General features: G+C 52.1%; 1 protein-coding gene across 1 annotated transcript in view; it reads left to right on the top strand.

Moving 5' to 3' along the window:
* The window catches only part of ASTN2 (astrotactin 2), a 354,268-nt gene that overhangs the window by 146,463 nt on the left and 184,856 nt on the right, over nucleotides 1-22,949 (top strand). Inside the window, exons 8-10 of the mRNA XM_056352114.1 lie at nucleotides 9,580-9,664; nucleotides 9,835-9,909; nucleotides 10,358-10,495. Of these exons, the coding sequence (XP_056208089.1) occupies nucleotides 9,580-9,664; nucleotides 9,835-9,909; nucleotides 10,358-10,495 (298 nt within the window). The remainder of the gene's footprint in view (nucleotides 1-9,579; nucleotides 9,665-9,834; nucleotides 9,910-10,357; nucleotides 10,496-22,949) is intronic.

The raw sequence follows: 22,949 nt of genomic DNA, 5'->3' as shown, positions 1-22,949 counted from the left end.
GTGGACTGAGGTTTGTCCTCAGACCATCTAGAGGATGAAAATCTAAAAGGCTTCTCCTGTGAAGAGCAGCAAAACCACATTTGAGGTCCTCCAGCACATTTGTAGCTAATCTGTCTTCAGTCTTACCGTTGGAGCTGCTCTCCATGGCAGTGTGGATACAGCCCTGTCCCAAAGCTTCCTTGCTCCGAGGTGTAGGCAAACCTCTGTGGGCAGGACTCACCCCTGGTGGTAGCACCACAGGCTCCTGCCACACGTTTGGACAGGAGCCCCCAGCTCATGTATGCTCTGTCTGGTGAGACTCAAGCCCTTCCCAGCACCAAAGACCTCTTCTGGGCTGGCATTTTATGTAAGATCTGTCCGTACGATGTGCTGACTCATTCATCCAGCCACCAAGTACCACTTCAGTATGAATAATAATCCACAGTGAAAACGGAGGCTCTGAAACACTAGGATATACCAAAATATATTTTGCTTGCCTGACCTTAATTTGCCTTCCCTTGTGTCTTTGCCTTGTGACTCACTCTTTAATTAAATGATTGCTGCCCCCTGATGAGTTTCAAACCCGCATTGCAAAGCACCAGCTCATCAGAGCTTTTCAGAGGGAGCACCAACATCTGCACATGAGGAAAATATCATGTTTTTCCTTCCTCCCTGCCTTGGAAACAGCCAAGCTGGTTGGTCTGACATGACTGCAAATATGTAAATAAATGGAGGCTGCTGAGGGTCTTCCCCCTGCAGATGTGACACGGTGGCTTTTCCCCAGCCACCATGTCAGATGGGACAGTCCCTTGCCAGGGTCGGGATGCTGTCCTCAGCTGAAGAGGTTCAGTCAGAACACCCCATCCTGGTAGATGCTGACTGTGCTGCTTGAAAAGAGAACAGAAAGTCTGTTGAATTCTGGGACTTGCAGTCAGCTCTCCTTGATCTCTGTATTTTGGACAGATGTGGAGTATGCTGCCTGCGCCACCACTTGTGCCACGCACTGGGATACCTCTGTGTACAATTCAGGAGTGCTTGCTTTTTCACTGGCCTCCCTTACGGCACCGGTAACGTTTATGAGAGCATCCGTTTTCAGCAGCATATGCAAATCCTGATTTGTGAGCACAATTACCTGCTTTGTATGCATAAAACTGATTCACTTGCACATTCTGTGGGCATCACTTAAGAGACCTGCTGGAGAATCGGTCCCTTAAGGCCAAATGCTGGAAGAAACAGCCTCTGATTTTGTGCTGTCAGGCTTGCTGGAGCAGTGGCATAAATGAGATGGATAGCTACCTTGATTAACAGGTGCAAATGTGTTGAAATTTTTTTTCCCCCCATTTATAAATCAGGCACCTCTCCACTGAAATTCTCTCCTTTGCATCCACGATTATGACACCCCCAAAGCAATAGGCACAGGCTTGTAAGGACCAAATGAGATGTGGTAGTGAAGGGTCTTTTTCTGAAAATTGGCAGGAGGAAAAAAAAAAAAAAGGGGGTTTCCATCATCTTCCAAATGGGCTAGTTTGTCACCAGAGCCGCAGATGGTGCTCCTGTCCGGGTAGAACAGGGGTCTTGCGGGCAGGAGACAGATGAAAGTCATTTTTAAACAAAGCCATTTTTTAAAGGCAACCTGGTGAGGAGATTTGGAGGTTGCAGAACTGAGCATGTAAATCAGGAGATGACCAGCCTTGGTGAGGGTTTATCTGTGTTTATGAAAGCAGCCATTTTCTCCAATAGTTCAATTTAATATTGTGCAGGTTTTGTGCACATCAAGTAATATTTGTTTGTTCTTGTGCACTTCTGCTATTTTCTCTGTTGGAGGATCCTAGTGTCTTTATTGACTTAGACTTTTATAAGATGAGGTTCTGTCTCTCTAAGGTATGGAGTTTAATAACTTGGTCAAAAACCATGTAATATATGATTTCTTTTCATGTGGCGGCACAGCTTGCTTCGTGCACCAAGCAGGGCATGAGGCAGTTAACTCCCAAGCTAATTTAGCTTCGGGCTGAAGTGTTATACATAAACAGCAATCAAAATGCATGCCTTCGAGGGGGCTGAGTTAAGGTTATCTGTGCTGTCTTTACACTCTCATTTTCTGCCATTAGACTGTTTAATCCTGTAGCTGCTAATGTTCTTGTAATGGCATTTCTGTGCTTGTCTAAAGACCATGGAGAAGAGGGAAGAGGAATGAGTTTTGCTATACGGAGCCGCTCCTTGGGCCCATCTCCCTGGCTTGGCCTGCTCCACCAATGCTGCAGGAGGTGGCTTCTCGCCTTGCCGTGGTCAGCTGTGGGCAGTGTTCTCCCCAGGTGACAGCCATGGCACCGTGGATCAGCCTTGGTCCACCCTTGGGCACTCTCGCTGCTTCCTTGCATCAGCCACACACTGTGCCCAGGGAGATCTTCCTTGGCGGCGTGACGTAGGAGCTGAGCAGATGAGAATGAGAATGAAATCCATGCAGAGCGTAAACCCAGATGCAATCCTTGGAAGTTAAACTTCGCTTAAGTGCTGTGATGGATCTGGGTGAAGAGAATGACTTGCGGCAGGGGGAGAGGAGGGATAACTGTCACATTAACTCCAGATTTTCCCTCCGTACTCTGTGCCAGGCTGGCCGGGCAGGAGCCGCTTTCTGTTTCTTCCATGGTTAAATTGCATTATGGAAATTGCATTTCTTGTCAGGATGAAGCAAAGACTCAGGTTTGGAAAGTGCCATCCCCAAAGGCCAGGGACAGCAGATAGCGAGGGCAAGAGGAGAAGCTTTGCAGAGAGCATCGCTGGGAGCTGGTGCTGCTGGGGTTGTTGGAGGAGCCACAGCCTCGGCCAGGGGCCAACTCTGGCTTGAGGAGCAGCTCTCTGAAGACATTGTGCTTGTTCATTGAAGTCGGGAATTTCATGAACTATTAAGACCCTTGTTCATCCTTATATGTGTTTTAATTTTCTCCGAATCAGTTTCTCAAAAGAGGCCCGCATCTGCTGTCTCACAGGGACACAGAAAACTCTTTAAGGAAGCATTTTGGTGCAAGGGTTTAACTTTTCTTTCATGCACACCTCTATCGATGGGAAACCCTGGTGCCAACCCTGGTGCAAACATGTGTCTTGTCCCGTCCCTGGTGAGGTCATCCTTGTCATCGCACTGCTGGGAGCTGCATCTCCCAGGGAAGCTGCAGTGGGGCACCAGTGGCTCAGGTACCTGAGCAGCCACACGATGCTGCGCTCAAAGCCCGGCAGCCAGTTTAAGGCCAGCTCGGGGAGCGCTGCTAGCATGTAGTTTGGTGTTTTATTATTTTTATTTAGGCCAGACTGCAGGCAGGGAAGCTCCTGTCTGGAGGAGGACTTGGTGCTGAGATCTCTTGTGCAGTTCCCAGGGTTTGCATTTCCCTGGTAATCATCCCCCAGGAGGAGGCTGGGCAGCCAGGAGAGGTGCTGCTTTAGGGGGCCCGTGGCATCTCCCCATGGGTGGTTGCAGCTCTAGGGTAGGGTGCAGGGGTGCAGTCAGATCTGCCTGCACGGGGGTTGCTGTAGGCAGGGAGGGAGACGGGCCAAGGCAGTGAGCATTGCACGTGGTTCAGAGACAGCGCTGAGGACCACTGGGCCATGCCATGCCCCAGAGGGAACGCTGCGGCCTCCTCTTGCGCTGAGGGTCTGGGGTTCTCCATAATGGTGAGGAAGAATGGCCTGAGAGAGATGTCCATGGGGTCACAGCATGCACTTTAGATGGCTGAAGGGCACAAGATTTGATTCACCTGCATCAAACTTCCTGCAGATGCTGGATGAAGAGGTTGTTTCTCTGTCAGGAGCTCAGAAATCTTTCACAAAGGATAAATCGATGCAGGGCTTCCTCTGGACATGGATGAAACTCTGAGGCCTCAACAGCTTCATTATGGAAGGTTGAAGGCCATGGCCATTGGAGGGATGAGGTGACTTGTGTTGATCTGTTGGTGGCTTGTGACACATGGCTGGTGCTCAGGGCTGCTGCCAGTGCTCCTGGGCATTGCCCTCACCTTGGGAGGGACGCATGGGGGAACAGCAGAGCCGGAGACAGCACAGGGTGTCTCGTGCGGTGGCAGGAGGCAGCCCATGAACCCCACATGGGAGCACCCATGTCCCCCCTGCCTCGATGGGAACTCCTGGGCAGTGGCTCCTACTGCGGGCAGTGGTGACAAGGGGACATTGTCCATGCCAAAACCCAAGCTGGTGGCTGGGACAGCAGCGACTGGGTGGGGGATGCCTTTTGGCAGCTGCCTTTGCTCCTGGCAAGGGGATTCAGGCCATGCAACTCAAGCTGCTGATGGGGGTGAAGGCTTTGCATCCCTGCAGCAGGGAAGGAGGTGGGACCTTCCAGTCCTTCCACTTCGGATCAGTCTGGTAACCCTGGAGATGGCTCTGCACTCGCCCAGAAGAGAGGGGCTTTGTGCCGCGGCCCCGCAGCGAACAGTGGTGCAGTCAGGGCTGGTGGGGCGGGCAGCCACCGCACTCAACGGCCGCCTCTGTTTACTGAAAAATGCTTGGCCTCGGCTTATCGCCTGGCGCCCACCTCCCTTGCAGACCCTTTCTCCTCCCGTGCCATGATGGGTGGAAGGAGGAGAAGCGAGAGGCAGTGTTGGTAAGCCAGCTGTGCTGGAGCTCGCCCCGCTGCTGGGATGGGGGCTCTGCATGGGGGATGGCCCAGCTGGGCTGCAGAGCCAAGGGCGGCTGGGCAAGTGGTGCTGCAGCTTCCTGGCTTGCTGGCATCTGGGGGTGCTTTGCTGCGGCTGTAGGAGGGGACCCAAAAAGCTGAGACCAGGCTGTGCATCACTTCAGGTGGGAGAGGCAGCCCCAAAGCGGCTGGCCGTGTGTACATGCAGTGTTCACAGAGGTTGAAAGGCACGTGCTTATAGCCCTGCAGCCTCTGGGAACAGGCTGCCACCTCAACTGGGGTCTGGACTTGTCCCCACAGTGGTGTCTTTGCAGCTGGGGCATAGCCCTGGCACAGCAGGGCATCCCTCAGGGACAAGGGCGAACACCAGGGATAGAAGTGCTGCTGTGGAGAGGGAATCACACACACTGGCAGTGCCAGGAGAAGGCTGACAAGCCACAGGCTTGCTCCATGAGTGCCAAAGCCCTCCCGACTCCTTAAATAAAAATGTCAATAAGAGCAGCAGCTTCCCTGGGAGCATAGGGACTCCGGAAGCCTCCACGTCATGCTGTGCACTGGGTGGGTGGATTAGGGGGATCTTGTGGCATTATCGCCGTGGATCACCTCTCGCCCTAATGAGGCTAACAGGATTACCCTGGCACGCTGGCAGTTCATCCCACAGCTCTGCTCTGCTGCTCCCCGGGCAGAGTGGGGAGGGCCAGGGAGGGTACGGGTGCAGCACGAGACCCTGTTCCCCTTTCAGAAGAAGCAGCAGTGCAGTGTGGTGGATGAAATGGAAGAATAGTTCTTCAACTTTCAGCTTAGATAGAAAAAAAAAAAAGAGAGCTAAAGCCTCTAGCTGTGCTGGTCAAGCTGCGGCAGGAGCTGGAGGGCTCTTTTCCTCCACATAGTTGGCTCTGCACCATGCCTGTGCCACTGGAAGCAATGAGGTCTGATGTGGCTCCTGTTAGATTCGTTTCCTTCAGGCACCAGTGAGCTTCAGCATGGGCCCACCCCAAGCCAGAAGCCGTGGATGCTAACAGTGGTAACGATGGCTGCGGACTGCTCCAGCCCTGCCCTTCTGCAGCTCCAGCACTAAAGCTGGCGTGAAGCACGGACAATGTGAGATGCTCTTTGCTCGGACACAGACAGAGGAAGCTCATATCTGCATGTGGAAACTAGGTCGATGTGTCCTTAGTTTGCCCCGTTCCTCCAGGTGAGGCTCCAGATCCCTCTCACCTGCCCAGCTGAGGGCAAGAGCAATGCCTGCAGTATCATGGGGACAAAGAGGGCTGGGGTTGCGTGGCTGTGTCTCCAGTTGCCGCGGGCTGGAGTCCCCGCTTCTGGCAGCACAGCAGCCCGTTGCCTTGCTGCGCATGGCTCTGCATGGCACGTCGGGCTGAGCTGCCAGGGGTCTCTTCCACCAGCCTCCGTGGGGATGAAGGCACAGCAGGAGGGAGGCTGCAGGTGAGACATGCCTGTTTTGTTTGGGGATATGTCCTGCTGCTACAGACAAGGGTTTGCTCTCCCCAAACAGAAACTGCCACGGAGACTATGTCACCTGTCATTAGTCATGGCAGCACAGTCTGTGATGAGGTTTTGTGTAAGTGGGGAGAGGGGAGCAAGGGAGGATGGAGAGCAGTGCTGTGGGTGCTGCTGCATTCCCACAGCCTCAGCTCTCCCCTTGTCCTTCCATGTAGCTGCATGTATCACATGAATAATATATTTTCTGAGCTTATTGCTAGAGCTACAGCATTGCATTTGCTGGTTTATGCATCTTCTCTCTGTGTTGGCAGAGGTGTTTCCTCCCCTCCCAGTATTTTGTTTAATAACACACCGTAAGTATAACATGGGACCTCCAGAGCTGAGCACCAGGACCTGCTCTCGTTGAAACTGAGCGAGCAGCAATCCTTCCTTTTGCTGTAGCAGCTCAAAATTTGCCATGGATTGTCCGACCCAGTTTGTGGGTTATATATGAATCCAAAGGAAGAGGAAGGACCACACATGCCTGTGTTTTTACCATGGGCAGGCAGAGTGCGGGTTGGTGGCTGTGGAAATAGGATGCTTGTCACAGCAGTTTGTAGATCCTGATTCATTTGTCCTCCAGCAGCAGCCGAATGCTGTGCGGAGGCATGTGCAGGACTTAGGGAACTGCATCCAGCTTCAGGCGTGGTTATTTGTCAAACCTGGTTATTTTGGTTGACTCTGGCTTTAAGCTCAGGTTGAATCCTAACTTAGCCCAAGCAGTGCTGGGCAGGTAACTGTGCCTGTCTCAGAAATAGATGGGATTTAGTAGCTCTGAACAAAGGCACTGTTGTTTTGGCTTTTGGCGGTTTGGTTTATTTTAGTAACCTGTTGAAATCTGCTTTTAAGAAAAGGCACTTACCCTAAAGAGGAGTTAGGGGTACGGGAGCTGCTGGTCCTGCCACTCCGGGGTCTTTATCGGGTGTTTCTCAGTCTGTGGGGATTAGCCTGGCTTGCTCAGCAGCATCCCTTGGCTCAGCATCACACCCAGGGAGGATGGGAACAGACAAAATATCCGAGTAGCTCAGAGGGCCAAAGAAGGAGGGTGGATGCTGATGAAGAGGGAGCAAAAGCGGGTTCTGCTGAGGCTTTTTGGAAACCCCACTAATTGCCTGTTTGTGGTTCTAGATACAGAAATAGATCCTAAAGCATCTGTCCCAGAAAGATGGAGTCCCTGCTCCTCCAGCAGGCTGCAACACTCAGCTGATCCCATGTTGGGAACCTTCCTATCCGATTGCTAAAACTCTGCCAAAAGGCTGCAGACCTCCCTGGAAAATCTGTGGAAAGCTGGTCCTGAGTGCTCCTGGTGAGGGGCAGGTACCCATGGTCTCTGTGCCCTGAGTGGCTTTATGCAGTGTCCCACCTCTCTGCCACCCTGGATCTCCTCCGCAGCTAGTGCCACCGTTTGCCCTCTCGCTTACTGAAATAAACCTCCCAATAAACCTCCCAATAAAGCCTCGAGCACCGGCTGTAGCTGTTGAAACTCCAGGACTGGAGTCGATAAAATCAATATTTCTGCAGGTTGATAGAGTTTCTCCTTCCGACGCCAAACTAAGGCAGCAGTAAACAAACTGGCGGACAAAATAAAATCTCCTGCGCTGTGGGAAAAGGGTTCGCTGCCCCGGCACCTCCAGCCGCTGATAAGGAGGGAGGTGTTTGGGCCGTTTGATGCCAACCTCTGTAGGTGGCTTTTCCCTACTTGCTGTAATTTCTGTGGCAGGAGCTGAGCAGGAGCAGGTTCCTCAAGACTTCCAGCTCTGCTTTGCAAGCACTTTGAGATGTCTCTCATTTGCAGAGCATATATTTGTTATGTAATAAGTGCCAGGAATTAATGATCTGCGGCATGTCTGGGGAAACTTGCGTGCTAAGCACCCAAGGAAAAAATAACTTTTCTTTTTTTAAAATCACTGATGGAGCCATTAGGACCCACGTTTTCTTGAGAGGAGACTGCCCCAGCCTGCAGGCACGGCTGAGCCGGAGCAGGGGCTAGCACTGCCATCTCTGTCCCAACTCTTTCCCGTTGGAGAAGCAATGTTCCTGCCGCTCCCGTTATGAATCATGAGGTTAGCAGCTTTTGACAGATCATAAATCAGTGCTTCGAAGTCGCTAGGACAAATCCCAGGACATTTAATCTTTAATATTAGACGTGTTTAAGGCAGTGAATATTTCATGAAGGTGCTGTTGCATTTTAGCACATCATTAGCTGTCTCTTTTCTCCCCTTCTTTTCTTTTTTTGCCGCCTCCCCCTTTCCAGGCAGCTCTTCCTCAAAAATCTCAGCAGCTGAACCCTTGTCTCGCTCCCTCCTGACAATAAAGCTCTTTACTGTAATCCCTGCGAGGCATTTTAAGAACTTGCTTAGGATCCCAATGAGCACGCAGGTACCTGCCAGTCTGCATTACTGCCGTGCTGGGGGTCCCTCCCCCCCAGGCACCCTCCCCCCCAGGCACCCTCCCCAGGTCCCCACCTCTGCTGGTGTTTAGAGCTCAGCCTGCTGCACCGGCAGGCATGGTGGGGGGAGGAGGGGGAAAACCACTGGCAGCAGCTTGTAACACCACGTGCAAATCCAATTAATCTTTTGATTTTGCCGTTTCTTGCTCTGGGTTATGTATTTCTACCAAACATGGAATCAATTTGGGCCAAGCACGGTTGGGTTTCTGGTGCAGGAAATATTTTCTCCTGCTGTCAAAGAGCTGTAACAGGGTGAACCAGCACCTGGGGAGCAGGGAGGGGAGCAGGGCTCGGAGTCCCTGTGCTGCGGGACAGGGACACGACAGGGGTGCTGCCTGTGGAGCGTGGAGAGAGGGGGTTTCTGCATCCTCCTGTGGGAGTCTGGGCTGCAGGAGGCTCTGCTATCCCATCCCCATGCAAGGTGGCAGGAGCACAGGTGGGAAGGGGATGTGGCCAAGGTGGGTTTGGGGTGTCCCCCCACTCAGGAAGTGCATGGGAGTAGATGCTGCTCTTCTCAAGTGAGGTCATGGTCCCTGCTGAGGGAACCACTGGCCCCAGAGCAGCCCCTCTGCCAGGGGTGTAGGCAGGACTCAGCAGGACCGGGGCAGGGGTTGGATCCATGTGGGCAGTCTCTTTGGGGAATGTGAGGCATTCTTGGAGGCCATTGAGTAGAGGTTTGCTGAGCCTGGAGAGCTGCAGGGCTGCACAGGAACACAGGTTAAGGACAGACCTTTTGCAGCATGAAATTCCATCCCTGGCTACTGTGGGTGCTATGTCATGTAACCCCCTCCAGAAGACTTGCAGGTTTCTTGCAGCTTTCCGCATCATCTCATCTCTTCCTCCACATCTCCTGGAGGTTTCAGAAGAGTCCAAAGTGCTCCAGGTCCTTGGCAGGGACCAGGAATGGCTGTGAACAAGCAGAGATGGGCAGCAGGGGAGGAGGGTGATGCCACAGGTGCTGACATGCCTCTGGGGCAGAGAGGTCTCATCTTCCCCTCTTCTCTTTCAGGAGAGTGCAGCTGCCATGAAGGCTATGCCCCGGACCCCGTCCATCGCCACCTGTGTGTGCGCAGCGACTGGGGACACAGCGAAGGGTGAGTAGTGATACAATGATATGTTTGCTCTGTTCTGGCTCCCACGCTGGTGAGGAGCCCAGCTCTCTCCTCCCCACTGGTCATCATGGCACCAAAGACCCAGGACCGGGCTGTGCCGCTTTCCCTGCCGAGCGATGTGCCACAGCTGCTCTTTCCCTCTCTGCCTCCAGGCCGTGGCCATACACAACGCTTGAGCGGGGATATGACTTGGTCACAGGAGAGCAGGCACCGGAGAAGATACTCAGGTGAGCCAAAGGAGTCTTCAACTTGGACATTCGGGAGGGAAGAGCCGGTGAGGACATCCCAGCAGATGCTACCTCTTGGTCAGTCCTGGCTCTGTCTTGTTGTGCTGGCTGGGGGACACGACTGTCGTTTGCCTTTGACAGACGTGAAAGATTTGTCCATATTCTGCAGACAGGGAGGGGTTTCCCTTTTGTCCCCTTGGCTGGACACAGCTCAGCAAAATGAGGACAGTGTGCACAGAAAATTCCCGTGGACTAAAAAGAAAAGCTTGACCATCCCCATGTTCTCCCTGTCACACCTCTACTTACTCCTCTCTCATCTGGTTTTCAGCACGACTAAACAGCTAACTTATCCACTGCTGCTCTGACTTCCAAGTGGTCTGGTGAAACAGAGGACCACCATTCACTGTGGATACTCTGTTCCTATATGATATATTTGTCCTTGTTCCAGATCAACCTATAGTTTGGGTCAAGGCTTGTGGCTGCCTGTCAGTAAGAGCTTCGTGGTGCCCCCCGTGGAGCTTTCCATCAATCCTCTCGCCAGCTGCAAGACAGATGTTCTGGTGACGGAAGATCCAGCAGATGTCAGGTAGGAAGCAGATTTCTCGTTTTCCTCATGCTTGAGTGACTACACTGCTTTTAAATTGTTATTGAGAATGCAGTAATTTCTATGATGATGTTTGGTTAATTTTCTTCCAATAAGAAATCTGACGTGATAGCTTTCCACGCTTTTTTGATCCTGATCGGTCTAGGCCAGGCCTGTGTATATAGCTCTGAAGTCTGCCAATCCAGTCAGGTAAATTGGTCTGAGCCTGTGGAAAAGCAATTTTAAAGTGGCTTAAACCTAACGTTAGACTGCATGGCTTAGATTGATGCATTTACCAGTACAGAGGTGCTGCCATTATTCAGAAACTCCTACGTGTATCACATCTGTCCAGCCCTTGATACTTGGCTCTGGTGCTCATGAAGGGCCAAACTCAGAGCCTGGTGAAAGACCACATTGCTTGTCCAATTATTATACAATTTGAGGTTCTTTTTTCCCTTCCTCAAGTTCAGTAAATGTCCAGATATTTCTCTGGCTCCCCTGTTTTGGCTAGCTTGCCTTTTAACTGCATGTCGTTGGACTTGTGCTATTCTAGTTCAGAAGTGGGACCTAAGAAGGCATTGCAGGAGAGTTGTCCTGGTGGAAGGAGAGGCTGTTCTCTGGGAGACTGGGCTGAGGGTAGGCAAAGGGGGATCCTTTGGAAAAGAAGCCAGGCAAAACGGTCGCCTTCTGTGCCCCAGCTGGAAAGAGAGCAGCAGCCTCTGCCTTGGAGGCAGGTGGTGGTGGTGATTGTCCTCCTTTGTCTGATTTACAAGGGCTTGGCTGTAAACTACAAGGATTTAATTCCTAAAGGTATCTATTGTGTATTCCTCTCTCCCCCATTAAATTAAGATTAAGCATGTGACTGCTGGGTGCCAGGGAGACTCTGTGATCCCTCCCTCCCTCCCTTCCATCTCACTGCCTTCTGCTGTTGACTCAAGACATAATTTCCTGACCTGCAAATTGTTGTCTGTGTTGTGGCTCACCTTCCTAGGCACTAGCAGCATCCTCATGTCCCACAGCCCCTCCATCTTTTCTTTTCCCAGAGCAATAAGGTGGTGGATTTCCATTCTTCTGTCCCATCACCTTGGCAGGGCTATGGTTGGAGCAAGTGCGTACAAAACCTATGGCAAAGCCAGGACTGGCGTCCAAGAGGTCCTCACTTCCAAGTGTGTTTTTGTTGCTAATTAGTGTTTGTTCCCTTTCCTGCAAAGAGACTGATGGTACATATCTATCACAATTTGGCTCTCTTAGGAACGTTGTTTTTCTTGTCTGCAGAAGACTACTGCTTTTTGTTTGAGAAGATGAAGGGTCGTCTGCTTTTATGTTAACATTTTCCAAGCCAAAATGCCGGGAGAACATTTTTTATTTCTTACCTTCTCACATCTTTGTTAAAAGTACCTTAGTGAAAGCAGAGCCTAGGAAGCTCGCTTTCTGCTCCAGTGCAGTAATTGTCTCTGGGTACTGATCCTTGTGGAAGAGTCTCGGTCGGGGTGGATGAATGCCAGGCAGGAGGAGGGGATTTTCTGGCACGGGGGCTGTTGCCCGTTTCCCTCGTAATTGGATCCCAAACTGAGAATTCCAGGTATAAATATTGGAGTGACCCAGGTAGAATAAGGGAGGCGAGTTCATGGTGCTTGTATCTTACGTACAGGAGACGCTAAATTATTAAAACTTCAATAAACGTAATAATAAATATTTGATGTTGAATTATGGAAGGTTTCACAGATACAGTGAAAACCGAAAAGCGATCTATTATTTCTGCATTAGAACTTAAACACTTCTCAAACAGGGATCAGGCTGCAAGCTCGGAGTCCCAAGCACCCTGGGGTGGGTGGAATCCAAGGTAATACTGCCCAAACGGAGCATGATGGTGCGGAGGGGCTGATGCTGGGGCTGTTCAGGTCCACTGCAGTTGGTGAGCAGGGACATTGCTGTGTTTGGTGCTCACGGGCATTGCGTTGCCTTGTCTTCAAGAACCTCCTCTGAGATTCTTGAGTGCTTTCACATGAGAAAAGTACTTTTAGAACTGTTTATCTTGCAATGTCTTGTCTCAATCCAGAAGGACAAAGCAAAGTGTTAGTAGCTTCTCAAAGGAGCAGTAATGCAGCAGTTTTGATGGTTCAGATGTCCAGATGATGACCCGTAACGTTAGGCCTTCCATCAGAGGTGAACACGTGTTGGGTTGTCCATTGTGTAGATGTTCAAACGCAGCCATCCCTCTGCACTGGGGGACCTGCCCCCTGGGCTGTGGGACCGCAGGAGCACTGCTGTTCCTCCGTGCTGGCAGCCTCTGCAGCGGGTCCTGCAGCACCTGAGCTCGAAGCCAGTCACGTCCTGTGCCAGGGGGCAGATCCTGGGCTGTATTACATCAGCCGCAACACAGCCACATCTCAGCACCTGGAGTGCCCTGTTTGCTGTCCTGGAATGCTGTGGTGGTAGCTCAGTCCTGTATTTCTTCTGTGTCTTTAATAATGAGTGTGCTGCATTCCTCCAGACCTTTCATTAGTCTGGCACCTTTTGGCTCCGGGGTTGCTTGTCTTGAAGAGTTTAATGGAGGGAAATTGCAGAAAGCCTGGTTTGGAGAAAACAAGTGATGAAGTCTTTACAACTCAGAGGGTTAAAGGTTCAAACATGGCCTTGCGTTTTTAAGCAGATGCTTGAGCCTGCGGAGCGGGGAGGTGGGGCTCTGCCTTTCAGCAGCTCTCTGGAGAAATGCTGACCCCCTGCGCTGCTGCTCCAGAGGGATGCCGTTCTCTGTGTGCTTCACCACTGAGCAGTGCAACAAGCTGTACGTGGTGCTTTTGGTGGGTGGGAACAAAGGGCACAAGCCTTCTCCAGCTGCTGCAGGCAAGTCATCACAGAATCTTCCTACAGACAGAAGCCAAAGGTCTGCATACAAATGTCCCGCTGGGGATGCTCCCATGTGTGCTAGGGCTTGAGTGGGGACAGGACTTTGCGTGCAGAACTTGGCGGTGGAGGTTTTAGGACTGTGCATCATAAATTAACCACGAGGGTGCTTAGACTTAATGAAACTTATATGTATAATTTATCAGTAACCATATTGAGCATCCCTTCCTCAACCCCAGCATCTCATCATCCACACGATGATCACATCGGTCACACGTCTGGGATTGTGGTAGCCACGCTAACAGTGATGTCTTTGTTCATATGAGGTTGACCAGCAGTGCTGTGGGGCTCTCCCCATGTTGGGGAGCCTCTGGCTTTGGCTGGAGGCCAGGTGGCAGGCTGGGCGGACTGCCCCAGCTGTGCTTCCCCTGCCAGGACAAGAAATACCTCCTGGTCCCACCTTGCCTCACCTGGTTTCAAGAGCCATCTTTGTTTCTCTCTCCCCATTGCCCCCATCCTTCCCTCTTACCTGTACTTCTCCCATAACCTGGTGGTAAACACACTAGTCCATATTTTTTTAAACAAATTACTATTAGGTGTTTAATCCTTCTACTAGCCTTCCCTGGACACCTTGCTGTCTCTGGCCCTTCAGGAGGTACTGCTTGTCCCATGGGACCGGGAATCACTATAATTGTTTCAGCGTACACTGCTCTGCCCCACTGGCAGCTCATGGGGAGGACCCGCACCTGCAGTCCCTGGGTCCCACCACCATTGGCACCGAGCATCCCTGTGGGGGATAATAAAAGCATCCCTCGAGGCACAGCTGGCTGTGGGAGACTAAAGGAGAGACAACCTGGGGGGCAGAGCATGGCACTGGCAAATGCCTGGTGGTCCTGGATCACCGTTCCACCCACTCTGCAGAGAAGTTGATAATTTCTGGTGAGCGGCTATAAATCAGAGGTGCAAGCCTCAGCTGTGCCTGACATGACATATAGCTCTATCGTTATGGCAACCATAGAAACAAATAAAAGCCTTGCCTTTGCTTGACAAGCCTTTGAGATGTCCTGATGGAGAGACAAGTGTTCAGCAGCAAAATGAATTCTCTTGAACTTGCTGTCGATTCATCTTCGTTTTGCTCCCAAGTGAGCCTTTGCTCTCTGCATTCTTCACCAAAGTATAATCAACTGGATTTTTATTTTTTTTAAATTTTTATTTGTTTGTTATTTTATTTTCAGTTCTCTTGGTGACAGAGCGGTGCTCCCCAGCTCTGCACCTGCGTGCATCCTGTCTTGTGTTGAGGATGGGAGCTGGGCTTTTGCTCCCTGCCTGTGGCTTTCCCTGGCTCAGCCCTGCCATGTTCTTGCAACACCACTGCTACCCCAGTCTTACAAAAGTCAAAACTCTTGTAACAGTGGTGTTTTGCAGGGGGTTTGCAGTGATGATTTGCGGGGGTTTTGCCATGATTTGGGCAATTGTGATTTTGCAAGACAGTGCTGAGCCCTGCGGTGTGAGGCTCCCTAGGAGCGGAGGATGAAAAGTGAAGTGGATGAGAAAAGCGAAGGGAATCTGGGCCAGGAGATGGGGAAACAGCTTTGCCATGGCCATGCTGTTGCAGCAGCAGCAAGAGCTCATCTGCCCTGTGCCTCAGCCTTGTGCCTTATCTGCAGGAGTGCAGGAAAATGGGTGCTGCTGCAGGTGAGCATCACTGAGGCTCAGGAGGTGGGTTAGGCCAGTCCCCGTGTGCAGCATGCCATTGGGGTATGAGCAGAAGCAGGCAGAAGGCAACTTGCCAGCTCTTCTTGCTGTTTGGTGCAGGAGATGCCATAGGAACTTGGTCTTTTTCCCCCCTTTTCTTTCTCCTGCCCTCCTGGAGCAGTGTGGGCTGTGATTTCTGGATGCTTGGTGCTGGAGGGACCCTCAACCAGGAGGTCGGGGGAGAGGGGAGACCCCTGTTTCAGGCTGTTCCTCAGCGGGGACCCAAGGAGCTGCCTACAGAGCTCCACTGGTGCCAATAAAGTGGCCGCGAGCAGCTGGTAGTCGGTGCCTGTGATGAATAGACGGCTTCACATGATGGAGCAAATTGATCATTGCATCACCAGGTACAACTTACTCATTTCTGCAGAGAGGGTAATTCATTACTGTGCACATCACAGAGACACCGTCATCCCCACCGATAACGTCCCTGCCACTCTGGCCTGGGCTTGTCACCCCAACACGCTGTCATCTCGCATAAAGTGGTGGAGAAGCAGCTTGCAGAGCTTAACGCCAGGATAAAGGCAGCCTTTGGCCTCTTCCTCTGGAAAGAAAGGACAGATGCTTTACAGAGAGGCAGCCACCAGCCCTTGCCCTGCATCTGTCAACTTAGCATCGTCCTGGCTGCTTACTGGGATTTTTCCTGTTCCCTGCCTCCTACTTTTGATTTATGAGAGCATGTTATATGAGCCAGGTATGTCTCACTTGGCTACGGGGTGACTAAATGGAGACGTAACCTTGCAGCAGCCACTGAAGGGTGTGAGCAGCAAAATGAGAGAGGAATTACGGGAGTGGTATGATGGGGAAATAGGGGCAGGGAGGAAAAAACCCTGGAAACCTGATCTGAAATTGCCCAGGGAGTATCTAGGGTAGGTCACAACTGAAAGGCAGGTCACCCAGCACCTGTGAGAGGGTACAGGGACCCCACTGCCCTCAGCCTGTCTCTTCCTGGTCCTTCACCAGCCATAGGTGATCTTTCATGCCCAGAATCCAAGGGACATTTCAGCCCTCCCTCCTCAGGGGCTTTTAACGGTTCCTGCTACAGTAATGCTGAGTTTCACTCTTTCTGTGCTTCAGTCCTTTGTGCAAACCCACTGCATTTTTGAGACCGTGGTGCTGGGCTGTAAAACTTCACAGAGAATGATTGAACCCCTTAGGGATATTGGATGTAAATTTGGACCTGGCTTGTAGGCAAATCCATCACAGGGAGCACCAGCAACAGCTACAAGTTTGGCAGCTGAGCAATTGTTGTTCCTCTCGTCCATGGTGCCGCAGAGCCCAGGAGGGAAAAACAACCCAACAAGCAAACAGATTTTGTTTATATATTTATTGAGACAATTAAAAAAAACCCCAACAACCGCCAAATACGCAAATGCTGTCTCAACACCCTGAATGATTGCCTTTAATGTACCTGGGATCTCCCATCACAGAGTAGGGTTTGGCATCCGTTTCTGTAGCTGCCCTTTACGCCAGATGTGCTGCTGTGGCTGTGTGTCCGTCCATCCAAGCGCCTGGAGCAGCATCTGTCTGTGATGGAGCAGGATCCTGCCAGCGCTGAGACAAGCAGTGAGTGCAGAGGGTTTGGAGAGGGAGGCAGGGGCTCTAAAACACTGTGCTGACGTGCGTGCTTAGCAGAAAGGGTGATGCAGAGCAGCAAAATCAGACCTTGGGTTTCTTCAGTGAAAGGAGTTCTGCTGTCCCTGTTTGATGGTGGTATTTGGTTTTATGTCCCTGCCTTTGCTTTCTGTTGAACAACACCCAGAGCATGCTTTGTAGCTGCCTGTTCAAAGTGCAGCCCTGTGGCCTCTCTGTACAGCCTGTCTGTACTGTTTTTCCTGAATAACATTTCCGCTTCATCCACCCTCCCCCAACCCCCCCATACCCCCCCGCACCGTTTGAGTTTTATTCCCTTTGCCTTTGTGTGTATCTCCTGTCTGTGAAGGGGACTAGAAGGTCTGCAGGTGGGAGAGGGACCAGGCAGTTCATCCCCTGGCCCATGTAGGGGTGGCTGTGTGACAGCATGATGCTGGGTCAGTGGGGACCTGTGCCAGGCTTGGAACAGGGAACCTCTGCTCTCCTCCTCCTCTTCCTCCTCCTGTGCCGGGGAGGGAGCTGCAGGCTTTTGGGAAGGGTCGGGTCGCTGGGGATGGGCACAGCGGTGCCAGGCTGGTGCTGTGGGGCTGGGTTGTAGTGCGGGTCCTTGAGCCCCAGCAAGGGCAGAGTATCTGGGGGCAGCTCTGCTCTCTGCCATTTCAGAGCAAGCTGACCCACATCACCTTCACCCAGTGCTAGCTGAGAATGTGTGGCCGCCTGCCTGGTGGGCTGGGGCTGGGAATGGCACTCGTGGGTCACCAGAGACAGGAGAGGGACAGCAAGGAATGAGAACAGTGACAGTGGCAGGGGGGGACAGGATTTCCTGGGTGCCTGGGGAAGGATGCTCTGAGTGCCTGCCCTCTCTCCCAGGGCTGCCATCAACAACTTTGTCCTTAAGGTCCTGAGATGCTTCAGGGCAGGGTGGGACAATGGCCCCAGTCCCATCTGGATGTACAGCTGCCCTTCAGCCCAGCTATGCAACTGGGGGCTTCTGGTCCTGGCTGGGGCAGTGACGTTGGGAACAGGTTAATGCTTAGTGGGAAGAGCTGGCAGCACCTGCCAAGCAGTTCTGATGGGCCTTCAGTTCCCCAAAACTTACCCGATATGAGCCAGGCCTGACCCTCCTTTCTCGTTCCTGTAACTACCGTTGGATCAGCTTCATCCAGAGGGCAAAACTAACAAAATCCAGCTGAGGCAAAACTTCCCGGGGAGTGCCCCAGGGCCTGAGACAGGCTCTGCAGCCTGCGTGTGAGGAGAAACCGTCCTGGTGGGGGTGACAAGCGCAGAGGTGGACACCGACAGGGGAGCTTTGCCCTTCTGCTTTAAAGGCACCACGAGAAGACATTGTCCCTTGCAGGCTTGGAAAGGACTCCTGGAGAAGATGGAGCCCTAGGTTTAATTTTATGGGTGTTTTTTAATTACTGAAGGGAAGGTGGGGGATGCATGCGTTGCTGCAGAGGAAGACTGTTCTCGCCGTAGAGGGGAGAGGGATGGCAGCTCTGTGCAAAGCAGACAAACCCAGGGGAAAAGCTCCCGTTCAGCTTTCACCCCAGGGCAGGCAGCAACCAGCGGGCACCATGGCTGCTGCACCCGGCAGTGCGGGCAGCCAGGGCCGGGCAGGGGGCAGCTGCAGTCATGGCCACTGAACCGGCCGCGCTCTCCGAAGACAAATGAAGTTAATTAGTTTCAGCTCCTGCTCCTGAGCAGCGAGGCCAGGGTGATGTTTCCATCAGCTCTAGCGGACTCGGTACAGTGCCCCACCGCCGTGACTGCAGCCCCCAAGTGATTTGCTCCACTCTGGGATGTCATACGTGTTCTTGGGGTGATTTATTAGGACAAAATGCCCTCTGTTCCTCCAGCTTGCCTTGGGGCAGCCAAGGGAGCTGTTGGTGCAGCACTTCCCAGGCAGCTCAGAGTAACTTTGCTTGTGGCACGCTGGTCCTTCTCATTCCATGGATGGATGCTCTGCAGGTTCCCCCTGGCCCCCTGACCTGCAGGAAAGGAACAAAAGCAGCTCAAAATGAGGTCAGAAGTACCAAAAAGCTCAGCATGTGGTTTAAAGACAGCGACAACACTGCACAGAGCAGAGAACGATGTGCCCTGTCTGGCTTTGCCCATTGCCTTAGAAAACTTCTCCATCCATGCTTTGCTGCTGCCAGCCGGCATGACTGCCGCTGGACCGCACCGTGCATCAGCTGCGAATTGTCTGCCCTTTGTCTCTGCTCTGCCCAGGTTTTGTATCATTGCCCATCTTCATCTGTTCATTAGCTGCTTACTTAGTTTCTCCTTTTCTGATTTTACATGTTTGTAAGTACCTGCCAGCTCTTTTTCTGGTCTCCCCAAATCGGGCTGCTGGCTACAGAGTGAAAAGCAAAAGCTTTCTCTACTTTTTCCTGCTGCTATGTGTTTAAAGCCTGGAGGTCTGGTGGGTGGTGATGCTTTCCTGGGCAATACACTGGAGTGTGTTAAGCAGAATGTTGTTTTGAGGGACTAAATCAAAAAGCAGTTGTAAAGCTGGAGATGTTTGGAAGAAGGGCTGGTGAGCAAGCAGAGGGGAAAAAAAAAATATCAAGAAAATTAGGTGAAGCCTTGCAAAAAAATAATCCCACCTTGGGAATTGCCCCGCTTTCACTGCCTGAAGAATTACTGTGCCATAATCAATTCAGCTGTAGACATTTCCTGCGGTGTTTTTGATATAATGAGGTGCTATTGGCTGCAACCAAGTGCCTTTTATCATAACGCAGATGGGTGCAGTTAGGGACCCGCTGCCGCGCCGTGCTGCAGGCTGCGTTGCGCTCGGGGCCAGGCTCCAGCAGGGCTGAGCAATGCTGGTGGTGGCTGGGGTGGAGGCAGGGAAGGCAGTGCTGGGAAGGAGGGATGAGGGTGAGAACCATGTATAATTCACCTAGCACGTTTCACCTCCACTGGAGGAAACAAAAGTGGCTGGTATTGAGCAGGCTTTGGAGGGGAGCCATGAGGGGGGCGTGAAGAGCCCCCAGCTGCACTAGGGCATGTTGAAGTCTGCTGTCCCTGCCACTGGATGGGTTTTGGGGGAGAACGTATCCATGTCCTCTGCAAATTGGAGGTCTGGGCATTGCATGCCAGAGTTTGCCCCAGGTCAGGTCTGTAGCAAGGTTGCTCCCTGCGGACCGATGTTGCTTTGCCTTATATGTAAGGTAACTGGCTCAGGCTGGGGTAGCATCCCCTGGTGCTGCTCACCCTCCTGGCTGGCTGGTGGCTCTACTGTTGGTTGTCTCCCTGTCACTGCCTGACCATGTCCATCCCTGCCCTGCCCTGCAGCGGGGCTCTCTCCCAGCAGCAGCTCATTGGGAGCTGCACTGAACCCAGCAACACACAATTAAACACCAGCTAATACTTCCCTGCTACTGTGGAGGGCTTAAAATGACATAAATGAAGAAGCTGAGAATTAAGGCAAGATACTGTGTAAATATGCACTGAGCTTTTGCAGTAAGAAGTCTCTTTATTCAGTTCAGTCCACATTTCCTGTTGGTTTGTGGGGTTTTTTTCTTTTTTTTCTTTTTTCTTTTTCTTTTCTTTAATCGGTATGCATCAAACACAGATGGGCTGGAGCTGGAGATGTTGGCTCGGAAATGTGGGTCCCCTCTGGATTTGGACCCATGTTGGGGCCATAACTGAGCAGTTTATAAAGCATTAATGATAAAGTTGTGGGTGGTTTAATAAAGGGCTTCTCAACTGATAGAGTCCAAGGGGTGAATACGTTGCTTATAACCAGACATGATCGATATGTGTAACAGGTCCCTGATGTGCATTAGGGCTCCGCTACCTGAGTAAATGCTGTGGAGCAACTATTCTGCACTATCTCCTTAGGGGCATGCCTTGAAAATCCTGTGGGAATGGAGGGAGTTAACCCACCATGAGGCTCTTGACCTCAGCCCCCCTTTTATTTCATATGTGCCCATGCTGTCAGCCCATAATCTGCCATTAACCCTTTATTAACACAAAGCCTGCCCTTATTTGGAAGCATGACCTTTAAGCTCGATAGCACCAAGGCTGCTTTCCCAGGCCAGTGCCTGCGGCGGCCACGTGCTGGCTGGGCAGGCAGGCTGGGCAGCACGGCCTCTTGACTGCAAGCATCAGTAGCAGCTGCCAGCCCAGTTCACAGCCCGGTCGTGCCTGAGGTCACTGTGTAGAGGTTTGGCAGCTATTGAGTGGTGGTACCTGGTTTCCTCCCCTTGCTCCATAGTGATGACTTCCTTCAGGGAAGCTGTGAGTTCCTTCTCTCCTCTGGCCCACAGCCAGTCTTCATGGTGGCATTTTACTTATGAGTTGGTAATTGGCTTCTGTTTGGGTCCAAAGAACATTAACTGTTGTTTTACTGACAGCTAAAATGAGCCCTCTTAGACCTGCTCCAAGTAGTTGGGACGGGCACCACTGCAAGCCAAGACTATTTATTATGGATGGACTGTTCCAGGCTATCCATCTCCTTAGTTCTTCCTTGCCCTTTCTGAATAAGTGGCTTGTTCCGTATTCCTGCAGGGAGCTGTGGGAGAGGGGAGCAGGGGAAGGCAGGGTGTGGATGGAAGTCTGCTTATTTGAGCCAAGAAGCCAGCACTAGGTGTGTTACAAGACCTGGCGGCTTCTCTTCCTTACGGGAGCTTCTTGAGGACTGAAGGCAGGAGCAGATCATCCCTACCTGATCTGACTATAGGCAAACCCAAGCCCACCATCCTGCCTGGGTGGTGGGAGCTGGGTCCAGGTGAAGGAACCCTCCTGGGTTTGTGTTAGTTTGACTTGGGGCATTGGGATAACATATTTTTGATGGGGGTAAAAGCCATAATTTGTGCCCAGACATAGCTGTTCCATGATACTGATAGAGGGGAAGGAGAGGCAAGAATGGCGGCCACTGACCTGTAGGGCTTTTCGTGGCATCTCACTTGGAGCCTGGGGAGAGCTGCATACTCCCCCTTTCCTAGTAAAACTGGGATATGCTGCATCACAGGCAATTAATTATGAACAGAAACCTCCTCTTTTGTTGAAGTCTGCTTTAAAAAAATAATAATATATGAAAGAGCTTTTAGTATGAAAAACTTCATTGCAGTAAAAATAGCACCTGGCTTGCCTATCGAGCACAAGTGAGCAGCAGATGGAGCAGCAGGGGTGGCTGGGTGGGGGGACACTGCCTGTGCTTGGGGAGCAGCCATGCACGTTCACTGCCCAGCTCCAGGGTGGAAAAGAAGCCGCAGAAGTTCCTGCCATCCCCTTGCCCGGCCTTGAAAGGGGGCAAGAAATGGGTGGGATTGAATGGAAATCTGATGAGTGGTGCCAGGAGAAGCCCCAGCTGTTGTGCGCCTTTTTGATTCATCAGCTGAGGCTTTGCAGGGATTTAAGGGAGCATGAAAAGATTTCCTGCTAAACATCTGGCTCCCCAGTATTTTGGCAGCCTGCTCGGAGAATGCTATGTGTGCTCAGGTTGCAGGCAGAGGTGGGGAGGCAGCAGTGGCTTTGCCACCCCTTTGCTGCGGGGACAGTGGTCCCCACCCCACCACCGCTTCTAGTGCAGGTGGGCAGCTGTTCCTGCGGAGGCTGTTGTCCTCCGTCTGTCCCTGTCTGTTGGTGACCTTTCAGCTGTGTATCTGTGGGTGACAGGGCATGCAGAGAGTTAGGAGCAACCTCACAGATTTTCCAACCCCCCTCTCCCTGTGGTACCTGGTCAGGCTGATGGAGGGTGTTCCCAGAATAGCCAAAAGCTCATTTTTGGGGAGCCTGTGGGTTTGGCTGTGCAGAACTCCCCCGGAGTAGCTGCAGCAGGTACCTGAAGTCCCAAAGCTCTGGCCCCTCCATGGCATCTGTGACAGTCTGACCTGTGTTGGCACATTGCCTGCTATAATGGGCTTTTTTGAACTTTGCCAGGTTCATCTTGGTCTCTCCTTGATTTCCCGGTGGGAGCGGGGCTGGGGGAGGTTTGGGCTGGGAATGCTCGAGCAGTTTACTGGGGGCTGAGCTGGTATGCAGGGCCAGCACGGAGTCTGTGTGCAACATTGATCCTGCTGCTCCCTGGGTCAGGCGCCCACGCAGGCATTTCCTCCAAGCAAACCTGCAGAAATAAAACCCAGAGCCAAGTGCTGGGTGAGCTATTTAGGAAATCCTTGTAGCCACTTTGACTTGGTTCCGCAGAGTCCCAGCAAAGTCAGTCCCACATCCTCTGCCACAGCTCTGATGCTGCCAGGAGCTGCTGCGGTCCCTCCTGCTGCCACCTGCCAGCTCTACGCAGCGTGGCATTGCC

This window comes from Falco biarmicus, chromosome 9 (assembly GCF_023638135.1).
Source record: "Falco biarmicus isolate bFalBia1 chromosome 9, bFalBia1.pri, whole genome shotgun sequence".
Taxonomy (NCBI): domain Eukaryota; kingdom Metazoa; phylum Chordata; class Aves; order Falconiformes; family Falconidae; genus Falco; species Falco biarmicus.
The sequence above is the reverse complement of the archived record's forward strand: the minus strand, read 5'-3'. Positions and strand labels throughout refer to the sequence as shown.